The following is a 12332-nucleotide window of genomic DNA, read 5'->3' as shown; positions in this document are numbered from 1 at the left end:
TATGAATATTGAATTTTATGAATGTTTTTCCCACATCTGTTGAGATTTTACATTTTTTCCATAAATCTGCTGTGATTTATGGAATCATGTGATTCCATAAATCATGTGTAAATGTGATTAATTACATTAATAATTTCCCTGAAATTAACACAAACTTGTATTCCTGGGATAAACTCACTTTTCTACGTGGACATACTAATGTTTTTATACATTGCTGGGTTCAATGTGCTAAAATATTATTAGGATATCTATGTTAGTGAATGAATTTGACCTGAAAATTCTTTTCTGAAACTGTCCTTCTCTGGTTTCACTATTAAGGTTATGCTAGCCTGATAAAATAAGCAAAGAAATGTACCCACTTTTTTGTTTTTTTTAAACTTTTGATAGTTTAAGAACAGGATTATGTGTCTATTTGGTAGGATTTACCTATAATGTTACCTATGTCTTGTGGGCCTAGTGTTTTTATTGTGAGAAGATTATTTAATAACTGATTAGATTTTCTTGATGGTCTGTGCCTATTTGATTTTCTGTCTCTTCCAGAGTCAGTTTTGGTAAGTTGATGTTTGATGTCTTCTAGGAATTGATTCATTTTACCAACATTTAAATTTATTACCATAAAATTGTTCATTTCTGTTAATGGTCTAATCTCTGCAGCATCTCTATTTAGGCCTCATTTTTCCATTTCTAATACTGTTTGTGTCTTTTTTTAAAATTTTGGCAGAACTTTAATCATTTCAAGTTTTATTAATCTTAATGGATGTTTTCAAAGAACCAATTTCTAGATTAGTTTATCCTTTCTATGCTTTGATTCTGGATTCCATTGATTTTGCTCCTGTGATTTTCTTCCTTCTGCTTTCTTTAGATCTATTTTTAACTTTTTATAATTTTAAAAGAGTTGATGGAAATTCAATTTATTGAATTTGATAGTTTATTCTTGGAACATTTAAGTGTCACTTTTGTATCTCTTGCAACATCTTAAAAGTTTATATTTGATTTATTAATGAATTAGTGATATATTATTTTTCTAAATGCTATTGATGACCTTTAACATTAAAACAAATTTTAAAAGCATAGTATATCCATATGCATTTTATCAGAAATCCCTAAATCAAAGAAATGTAACCCATTTAGGCACGCGGAATAAAAGATGCTACAGAAATCATCTTTGAGATGTCAAAAGACGAAAGAAAAGATTTCTACAGGACTATAGCATGGGGTCTGAACCGGCCTTTGTTTGCAGTTTATAGAAGAGTGCTTCGCATGTATGATGACAGAAACCATGTGGGAAAGTATGAGAACTTGTAATGCTGCATGTTTTCATGTAATTAGGGGAAATATTTGAGGAACTGTCTATTTTTTTAAAAAATAGAAATATGGTCAAGGTATTAATTGTTGTTAATATTTTTATCCTCCAGGTCCATGTTGTGAATATGGTGAAACCTTATTATTAAAGCCTCTTTTAGAAATTAGGATCTAATTCACTTTATATAGGTTAGATTTAAGACTTGGCTTACTTAGTATGTCAAAGTCTGCTTTGTAGTAAAGTAACATAAAAAATACAGTACTGATTAAAGATTTAAGAAGTGTGAAAATAACTTGAAATTTATTGGTAACATTTTTCCTATTTATTTTTAGAATATAGCATTCCTAGGTCAGTGGCCTTTTTTTAAATCCAGAATGGAAAAGAACTACATTTCTGAAAACAATGTATGGATTTCTGTTTTAGGTAGCATTTATGGGAAGGCATCATTAAGATTCTTCAAATGCAATGATTATATACTGTTACTGACATATTTTTAATTTCTCTTTGGAAATTTTAGGTGGCAGTAGTATGGCTTATTAGATACTGCCGAGCTAATGTTGGAGCTCTTTCTCTAGCTCTTCAGCAGCCTGCTCATGAAAGTACATTTGAAAGCTGAAGAGGATTAAATTATGTTTTTGTGACAGTGGAAAAAGAGAAAAAATTTTAAATGGAGCATAAATGACTTGTTAGCAATTCATAAACTTTCCATGCATTACAAATGGTTACAAAGTGAGCAGCCTTTCATAATTATTAAATGGACATTTTTAAAAAGAACATTACATAGGCTGTGTTGAGTACTCGCCTACAGTAATAAAGAGCAAGAGTATGTCAGATGTCCATACCTGGATAAAGGAAATGAAGATAATCTTAATTTGTTCAGTGCTTTGAGGGAATTTTCTGTAGATTTTCTTTTTAGCTCTAGTTTACAATGTCACCCATAAGTTTTTTTGGAGTAGTTATGATTTGAGAGTGCCAAAATCTAAGTTTGAAATAAAGGAACTGTTAGACAGCATAGGAGCAAATGTATGTTTTAAATGTTGATTTTTTTTCTAGAGAAAATTATACAATCCTTACCTTTATTATAACTAAAAATATTTACTGTTTAAAAAAAAATAAAAATAGAAGCATTTATTTTCAACTTCTTTTTTTTTTTTTTTGAGACAGAGTCTGTGTTGCCCAGGCTGGAGTACAGTGGCATGATCTTGGCTCACTGCAACCTCTGCCTCGTGAGTTCAAGCTATTCTCCTGCCTCAGCCACTCTAGTAGCTGGGATTACAGGTGCCTGCCACCAGCTAATTTTTCTGTTTTTGGTAGAGACGGGGTTTTGCCATGTTGGCCAGGCTGGTCTCGAACTCCTTGCCTCAAGTGATCCGCCTGCCTTGGCCTCCCAAAGTGCTGGGATTATAGGCGTGAGCCGCACCCTGCCTATTCTCAACTTTTATTAATCCACTTTAAAATGGGTTACTTTAAAAGTATTATATGCTAAGTGACTTAACATTCAGCTCCCTAAATGAAATTCTGATTTTTATTGAGTTTTTTAGCATTCATTGTTTTAATTGATTTTTAAAAAATTTCTCTGAATTTCTAGATATACACCTGAAGAAATTGAGAAGCTCAAGGAGTAAGTTTTAAAGTTTTTTTCATTAATTCTAATTTTTTATGTCTTACGTCCTTAAAAGTTTTACTTTGAAAATTTCAAGAGGTTTTTGGCAGACTGGTATAATTGAATTGTGCTATTAAGCATGATCGGCCTTAAAAAGATCACATCAAATCCATTACTTGCACAAAATAACCATTCTCATAATGTATAATCTGGTCTCCTGATGCCATTCACCAGATGCTTCCTCAGACCACTAATAGGGGTTCCAGAAAAGATTAAGGGGCCATTTTTGGTAGCCTGAAGACTAAATTTGGGGAATTTATATACCAGGATCAAAACCAGGGTTGTGCTACATGGCTCGGTTTAGAATGGTGACTTGGCAAATGTTTCAGTGAATATCTGGGCTGACTCAACCTTGCAAAGGCTATTGAATCTCAGGAAGTAGAATTTTGCTTTATTGAGTTAGACCTTAAACTATGGTTTAATGAATTGTATGGATCATGAAAAAATTTGAAGGTAGATTCTGTTTATAATGATAAAGACCTGTGAAACTTTAGATGTCTGAAGAAGAGTTTGTTGGGTATATGCTCAAAAGGGAAAGTCTGGGGCTTGCCTGGGAGATTGTGTCAGTAACCTGAGGGGAAATTGGTCTTTTTTGAACACATATCCAAGTTACTTATTTCTTCTCTGACCCAGGAAAAAGGCAATTGCTGCCTGTTTTTTTTTCACCCACAGACAACTGTGGACCCCAAAAAAAGGCCACACTTTCAAACTTTGGCTCTCAAAGTATTGCTGCCCACAACTTCCAAACCAGTCAAATGGGAAGAAGAAGAATGAAGAATAAATGATGAAATTAAAAGGGAGAAAACAATTGAACCAAATGCTGATTGGCAGACTCTTGTTTTAGGCTCCGGATAAAGCATGGCAATGACTGGGCAACAATAGGGGCGGCGCTAGGAAGAAGTGCATCTTCTGTCAAAGATCGGTGCCGACTGATGAAGGATACTTGCAACACAGGTACTGTGACTGCTACTGGTAGCGTTTTCTTGTCACCACTTAAGCCTCCTGCCCCTTAGGATACTGCCTTTTCTTTGCTCTTGGGGAGCGATTTAGATATTCACCTTAGTTCAGACTTTATTTTCTAGTCTTCCTTTTCCTTGAGCTTATTAGATATATCAAACTAATCTTTTACTTTGTTTTTGTATAAGGTAACATTGTCTTCAGGGACACAACATCACCTTAGTGTCAAGATGATTCAGATCTAACATGTTTCAGTTTCGTAACAATTTCAATACTTCCCCAGTTGAGAAAGTATTTTGAAGACATACATGCAGCAAGTAATTTTAATTTAGGCCCATCTAACTGTTGAATTTACATTAGCAACAGCTAATCAGTGAGTGTTGATGAAAAACTTTAGTCACAGGTAAGTCCCAAATTAGGAAGAAGCTGTGTTCCAAAGATTTGTACATATTTTGCTTATTTTAAACTCAAAGTATATTTTTCCATAGAAAAAAATTATGAGTGGTGTTTCAGTCCCCTGGCAAGACCACAAATGCCTCTTAATGCATGCAGATGTCCTGATCATACTGTTAAACCTAATCTTTGCGACCAACAACGTATTTAGGCTCTGCTATTAACTGTCATTTAACCTTTCTGAGCCTCACTTCCCTCTGTAAAGTAAAGAGATTAGAGTAGGTGGTCTCATAGTGCCCTTTTAGCCATAATGTTCTCTGAAGGATCCACAATCCATACCCACTGTTTCAATTAAAAAAAAAAATCTCTGAAGTTTAGCTTTAGCTTCCAGGGCATATACATTTTGACCTTAACCCCCCGCTCTAAAAATGAAATCAGAATTCTTTCCTGCTTAACTACTGTACTATCACTGTTACCTGCAGGGCAGTGAGAACATAAGTTCTACCAACTTTGTCATTCTGTGACATGGCTAGCTTAATGAAAGAAGCAGGGCTGTAAGCTTTAGATTTAGGATAGGATCTCAGAGTTTCATGTAAGATGCTGTGAGTACAGAACCCCTTTTGGTAACATAATTTGGAAGGACACAGTGGCATTTCCTGATTGCCAGCCTGAGGGATTGATTGATCTGCCTGCTTCCTTCTCATGTTGTGACATACAGCTGCTGATGAGGCCATGCCATGAAACAGCACAGTCTCAAAGTAGTCCCATCCTTTCACACCATGCTAGAATAGGAGAGTAGGACTTTGTCTTGAATCCATCCACAGTATTCATAATTGTGCTTGGCATATAATGAAAATTCAATAAACATTTGCTAGATGAATGGAATCCCAAAGTAAGCACAGTCTTTTTGAAATTTTCTAGAGGTTTTTAGCTAGTAATAACAAAATGGAAACAGAGGTAAAGAAGATGAAAAAAAATGGCTTTTTTCCCTTTCTGTTTTTCTGCTCTAGCTCCATAAGAAAAAGACAGAGAGGAACATTTGGGGTTATCTATTAGTGGGTTTATGGGTTGAGAAAACACAGGAATAAAAGTAATACTTGTATCAGACTTTACTAATATTTCGTCACAGTAGCTTGGAGTTGGGATAGTGGGGAAACAAGATGGTAGAAACCTAGTTTTTACTAAAATAGGTTGAGCCCATTGGTGTAATTTCCCTTGTCCCTCATCATTCATTCCTATAAGTAATGGCCTCTTGAACTTACTTTACTTTTGCAGAGCAGGGAATCTTAGGTGACAGTAAGAAAAAAAGCATGCCATTTCTTGTCTGTCAGCCATTGATGAAGCTCTTCCCACTTCACTGTTTATAAAGGACTTGGTGTAACTTGAGAATACATTCTTCTTTGTAGTTATGTTTTGGGTGGTTTTTCTTTTCATAATTGGTCAGCGCTTTCCATTAGGATTCTTTATTTTCTTTTCTACTGAGACCCTTACTGGGCTAGTAAAATGAAACTGTCTTAGTGGGTATATATGGTTTTCCACCAGAGGGTCATTCAGAAACAAACTCTTAGTACTATTGCTTACTTCCTATCAGTCCTTGTAAATACAGGGCTGAATCAGATTTGTAAAAGAAGTTAGCAGTGGTAGTCTGGATGATTTCCTTCTTTCAGGGAAGTGGACAGAAGAAGAAGAAAAGAGACTTGCAGAAGTGGTTCATGAGTTGACAAGCACTGAGCCAGGTGACATAGTCACACAGGGTGTGTCTTGGGCAGCTGTGGCTGAACGAGTGGGTACCCGCTCAGAAAAGCAATGTCGTTCTAAATGGCTCAACTACCTGAATTGGAAACAGAGTGGGGGTACTGAATGGACCAAGGAAGATGAAATCAATCTCATCCTCAGGTTTGTGTCCTGAATCTTGTAATGACAAAAGCCACTTAATTTCTGTGGATGTGTTGATAGACTTTCCTCTTTTGGTTTTCCTAGATGCCTAGTGTCTGAAAAGTATCCTTTCCATAGAGCACTACTTTCCATAGAGCACTACTGTTTAAGATCTTAAGTATTTCATATTGAGCTCTTTTTTTGTGTTGTGTTTGTTCCTTTTTTTTTTTTAGTGGGTTTAGTGCTCATGCAAAGTACCAGATTGAAGGCGTGGAGACTGAAGTCCTCTCTATATCCACAGAACAGGTATGGCACAGGCAGCGGCAGTGCAGCTTTTCCACTGTCCCACCAATGTGCCTCAGTCCTAGCCTAGGGGGAACACGTTTAGGATAAGAGGGCTGTTCAGTCTCCATGCCCTTCAATCCTTGGCTACTGTGCTAAGATTGCCAAGAAGGGGGCCCAGTCTGTAGTTACCTGCACACCTCCAAAGTAGACCAAATCAAACACATCCATTTCATACAAATTCGAAAAAGCTTTAAGATATCATAATCCCAGCTTATTTTTTTAAGTAGCTGGTTTAACCATTAAGATTTATTAACTAAAATGGGCAAAAATACTAGCAAGAAATTATTTAAGACCCTGAAGTAATAGAGACTGTCACCATGGCTACTCCCTACCGAAAATCAAATCGTCACAACAAAGCTAGAAAACGAACAGATTTTTTTAAACCTCAAATTTTGTTGTACTATTGTGTTGTTTTTTGATTGCAGCTATTGCTTTTGTGTTATTTTGTTTTGGATTTTTTTTTTCAACTAGTCATCTTTATAAATAGCTCATTTCTAAATATTTTTGCTTAACAATGGAAACGCTCAGATCCAGGAAATAAATGACTTAGTAAATGCCACACTATGAAACACTGCATATATACAACTAAATCTGTTCTTATTCTAACCTTTAGCATGCTCCTTTTCCTTCACAGTGCCTCATCTGGCTCTAACCATTTATAGTTTAGCCCATTGGTTGTACCTTTAATTAAAAGTGGTTGCTGTTGGTATTTCTTAGCTGTTAGCTCTGAAAGCAGATCTGCACTCCTGGAATCCTTTCCCGTGTAACTTAACAATAGCATCTCATTGGCATAACCTGCCATTCCCTTTATTTGCCAGTGCAATTACCTGTAGTCAGAGGAGGGGTTCTTATAGAGAAATTAATTTAATGTCTAACGATGCTTATTTTGTAACTGTAGGATAGCAGAACTTGATGTAGCTGATGAAAATGACATTAACTGGGATCTGTTAGCTGAGGGATGGAGTAGTGTCCGTTCACCACAATGGCTACGAAGTAAATGGTGGACCATCAAAAGGCAAATTGCAAACCATAAGGATGTTTCGTTCCCTGGTAATGTATTACTTACTTTTTAAGCTCCTCCCCTTTTCTTACCATATTTACTCCTTAGGAGTGAGAGGTTAGAAGTTCTTTGCCCCAGCTAGAGATATCATAGCAGATTTCTACTTACACCACTTCCCTGTTTCTCTCAGTAATTGTTTTCTTCCCCAGAGAAGAGTTAATACTGTTTGTAATTCCTAAAGCCCCTAAAATGAAAATGTACACACTTATTCTTGTTCTTCTACGTAAACTATCAGGAGGAAATAAAATCATGCCACATAACGATTTAATTTTTATGTTTTTAGAGACAGGGTCTAGCTTGGTTGTCCAGGCCGACATGCAGTGGTGTGATCATAGCTCACTGTAACCTTAAACCTGTCGGCTCAAGTGATTCTCCCACCTCAGCCTCCTGAATAGCTCGGACTACAGGCACCCACCACCATGTCCAGCTATTTTTTTTCGTAGAGATGAGGCCTTGCCATGTTACCCAGGTTGGTCTCCAACTCCTGGGCTCAAGTGATCTTCCCAGTTTGGCTTCCCAATGGGCTGGGATTACCTGCATGAGCCAGCATAGCTGGCCACTCATAACCTTTCAGTCAACAACAGATGTCATACATAGTATTGGTCTCACAATATTAAAATACTGTATTTTTACTTTTTTTCTATGTTTAGATACACAAATATTTACCATTGTGTTACAGTTGCCTACAGTATTTGGTACAGTAACATGCTGTAAGGGTTTGTAGCCTAGGAGCAATAGACTATATAGATCATCTAGCCTACATGTGTAGTAGGCTGTACCATCTAGGTTTGTGTAAGTACACTGTGATGATCCCATGACAGAATCACCTAATGGCTCATTTCTCAGAACATATCCCCATCCTTAAGTGATTGATGACTATATTTTTATTTTGTACAAAGATGTACTTCTGAAAACCTAAGTTTAAGTCAACTTTTGTGAGTTGTATAATTTCAAATAGCTAGGTGTGTTAGAGAAATTCTGTGATAATTTTGTAGAACAAAGGCTCTGTAATTTTCTAATTTTATTAATTATATATATCTAGAGATCTTAAGTTGGGTTTGCTTAAAGTGAAGCATACTTTTTGTTGCCTGTTTTGCATTTAGGTATTAAACTGAGTTGTACAGTCTGTTTAATTTAGGTTACTAAATTTATTCCCCTTATTATGGCACTCTTAACTTCCATTGTTCCAAAGGAAAATTTAATGCTGAGGAACTTTGCCTTGATGAAAATGTGGTTTTTTAAAATACCCAGGTATAGGCCAGGTGTGGTGGCTTATGCCTATAATCCCAGTACTGTGGGAGGCCAAGGCAGGAGGATCACTTGACGCTAGGAGTTTGAGACCAGCCTGGGCAACACAGCAAGACCCCATTACTACAGAAAAAATAAAAACCAATTAGCCAGGCATGGTGGGCATGTGCTTGTAGTCCCAGCTATTGGGGAGCAAGAGCCTGAGGCAGGAGGATGGCTTGAGTCCAGGGGTTCGAGGCTGCAGTGAGCTATGATCATGCCACTCCAGCCTGAGCAAGAGAGCAAGACCTTATCTAAAAATAAAATTAAATTAAAAAATCCAGTTAGAGAGGATAAGCGTATTTTACGAATAGAGCAAAGCAAAGTCTAGAATTGGCTTCCCTGTGCAAGAATAACATATTACTGTTTGGAAAAGATAAGTTGCTACCTCTAGACCAACAGTCAGGGCCCTTCAGCCCTGGGGGGAAAAACATACACTATTCGTTTAAAAAATGAAAATAAGCTGTTTAGCATTGCCAGTATTCTTCCTAAATAATAATTCTATCAAGACACCCTAGAATAGAAAATGTCCTGTTTCCATGTTCTTTGTAATGTCTACCTTTTTTTTAACACTATAAATCTTAGATGGCAAGAATAACAATATTAAGAATTAAAATTTGTTACAATGTTTATAAAAATCTCAGGATATGTTGTTTTTAAAATATCTTATTTTTATAAGCTCTCACATCCAGTATGCAGTTATTTATTCCAAATACTTTCCCTCCTTACCTCCCCTCACCTCCCTTGCTGCTTAGATGGTGGTCTGTCGGAGAATCAATGTTCTTTTTGTCTACCCATCTCCCTTCAGTCTTAATAAAAGGTCTTAAACAGTTACATGAGAACCAAAAAAACAACCCAACGCTTTTGGAGAATAAATCAGGATCTGGAGTTCCAAACAGTAATACCAATTCCAGTGTGCAGCATGTTCAGATAAGAGTTGCCCGCTTGGAAGATAATACAGCCATCTCTTCTAGCCCCATGGCAGCATTGCAGATTCCAGTCCAGATCACCCATGTTTGTAAGTGTTTGATCTTCAAGATTCCTTGCTGTTTGATCTATATGATTTGGTTAATGGCTCTGATGTCTTTTGGTTTTCTAGAATGTTAATAGAAATTTACCCAAGTCGGTGAACTGAAGGACATCTAAGATGTTTTGTTTAGTTCAGTTAATATTTGCACACAGAATGAATGTGTGACAGGAAGGATGTATAAGCAGTTGCCCAACCATTATAAACCATTTGAAACCATCTTAATTTGTAGATTTTGTAATTAATGACAATAGAAATTATTAAAAATAGAAATTAGAATGAATGATAGAAAACTACCTAAAAAGCAGTCAATCAAGCAAAGAAATAGAATTCACCAACTGGTATGTCGTGTAGTAATTTCACTAGAAGACATATCAATTGGGGATTGATTTGAGGTCGTTTGGTAAAGAAATGAGTTTTGGCAAGGTTAAGAATGATTTTCTTCAGGGAGTAAAGGGCCAGTTTCCTATTGGGAACTGTGTTTGGACAGTTTTGTGCTTAATGAGATTATGGGAACCCAGCCATTGTTAGAGTGAGAATTTTTTTTTCTTTAGGTATAAGTCAAATTGATCTTTATCCCTTCCCGTCAGTCTTGAATTATAGTGACAAAAAAAGGAATGAGGATGAAATTCTCAGAACCATATTCTTCCTTGTTTTTGGTCTACATATGCTACCTGCATTTGAAAAGATAACCCAGGAGTATTCCAATCACTATGTTAGTCTCAACCAGGTGATTATTGGCATTTTGAGCGACAGGTTCTTGCAGACTGTCCTTTACATTGCAGGATATTCAGTGTCCTTTGATCTTGCCCACAGAATATTAGTAGTACATGCCAGTCATTATGAGAAACAGAAACACCCTGCATGTTTCCAAATATACCATTATGATTCCCTGGTTGAGAATCGCAGAACCACATATTGGTGTTTAACACCATATATCCATGTACATTGACTATCAAAGTTACCTTAGAGACATTTAAACTAACCATACCTCTTATTCTTAAAATCCTAATCTGAATTTGGTTATCTTTCTACCAGTGTAATCAACAATGAAGGATTTCTTTTCGTTTTTGTTACAGTCTGAGGATTGCAAAGCAACTAAAATTACTAGTCCAAGTAAATATGAGAGTTGCCATTGGTTATAAATTGATTGGGCATGTTAGTTTTTCTTGGCTATTGAGTTGACAGTACCCATTGGGAAGACAAACATTTTATAAATGATACCTTAATATTGATAGCATCATTTTAAATAGTATTTAGAATTTTCTCTCTTACAGCAAGAAAAATGAATATAGTTAAGTGTTCTACAATCCACCTATTACCTGTAGCATTCTAACTAAAATCTCTTTTCGTTTTTTAGGTTAGGGAACAGGGATCAGCAAATTTCTTTATGTAATGAGCCAGATAGTAAATATTTTAGGCTTTGCAGGCCACATAGGTTTCTGAGGGATAGTCTTTGTTTAGCTTTTAAACAACCCTTTGAAAATGTAAAAACCATATTGGCCTTAAGCTACATTTGTCCCTGACAGTAGTTTGCTAACCTTGATTTAGTTCATCTGGAATCACTTCAAATTATTATAGCTGTGATCTTATGGATCCATCAGACAGTAAGATGAATAATACAAATCAAGTGCATTTCTATTGGTAAGGGCATTAGATTCCTTTTAAATAGCTGAGAAGTGTTGTAGTCAGAATTTAATAAACTATAATAAACATTACACAGTAAAAGTTCCAAATCATATTTCACATAATTTACCTATAGGTATGACTGCAAGCACCAAAAAAGATGACATTTCTAGCATGTTCTGTTTAACCTTGAGCAGACGTTGATAAAGTCTGATCCTCAGTTGACACACATGTAAAGACATTATACTGTCTGATCTTTATTCAGTCCCCAAATGTGGTCTTCGGAAATAATGCTGTCTTAACATTTATTTGTGTTTACAAGCACTTTTGATCCTCACAGCTGTATGAGGTAGGCAGGACAGGTAAAAAAAAAAATACCTGAACATTAGTTTATAAAGTAAGTTATTTACCCAGGTTTTATACTGCTAGGAAGTGATTAAAGCCTAATATTTTTGGACTACCAGTCCAGACATCCATACTGCTTACCCATATGTACAAGAAAACTAGTTTTTACCAAGTTCCTGTCTTTTTGCAGGTTGGTCTTAGTGTGTTCCTCTTTACTTCCTACCGTTAGAAACATTTAATCATGTATACCAAGGGTTAGCAAACTTTTTCTATAAAGGAACAGATATAGTAAATATTTTAGGCTTTATGGGCCTTCTGGTGTCTGTCACAGGTACTCAACTCTGTTGTAGTGCTAAAGTAACCACAGAAAATATATAAACCAGTAGGTGTGGCTGTGTTCCAATAAACTTTATTTACAAAAACTGGCAATGGGCTGGATTTGTGGGCCATA

General features: G+C 36.0%; 1 protein-coding gene across 13 annotated transcripts in view; it reads left to right on the top strand.

The window, feature by feature from the left end:
* Positions 1 to 12332, top strand: part of DMTF1 (cyclin D binding myb like transcription factor 1) — a 43953-nt gene that overhangs the window by 26048 nt on the left and 5573 nt on the right. For all 13 annotated transcript variants that reach the window (XM_055346865.2, XM_019031306.4, XM_004045679.5 and 10 more), the window contains 6 exons: positions 1132 to 1289; positions 2892 to 2924; positions 3811 to 3920; positions 5984 to 6212; positions 7435 to 7586; positions 9692 to 9901. In XM_055346865.2, the coding sequence (XP_055202840.1) occupies positions 1132 to 1289; positions 2892 to 2924; positions 3811 to 3920; positions 5984 to 6212; positions 7435 to 7586; positions 9692 to 9901 (892 nt within the window). The remainder of the gene's footprint in view (positions 1 to 1131; positions 1290 to 2891; positions 2925 to 3810; positions 3921 to 5983; positions 6213 to 7434; positions 7587 to 9691; positions 9902 to 12332) is intronic.

Source organism: Gorilla gorilla, chromosome 6 (genome assembly GCF_029281585.2).
Source record: "Gorilla gorilla gorilla isolate KB3781 chromosome 6, NHGRI_mGorGor1-v2.1_pri, whole genome shotgun sequence".
Lineage (NCBI taxonomy): Eukaryota > Metazoa > Chordata > Mammalia > Primates > Hominidae > Gorilla > Gorilla gorilla.
Note: the sequence above shows the minus strand (reverse complement) of the source record. Positions and strands in the feature narration are given on the sequence as shown.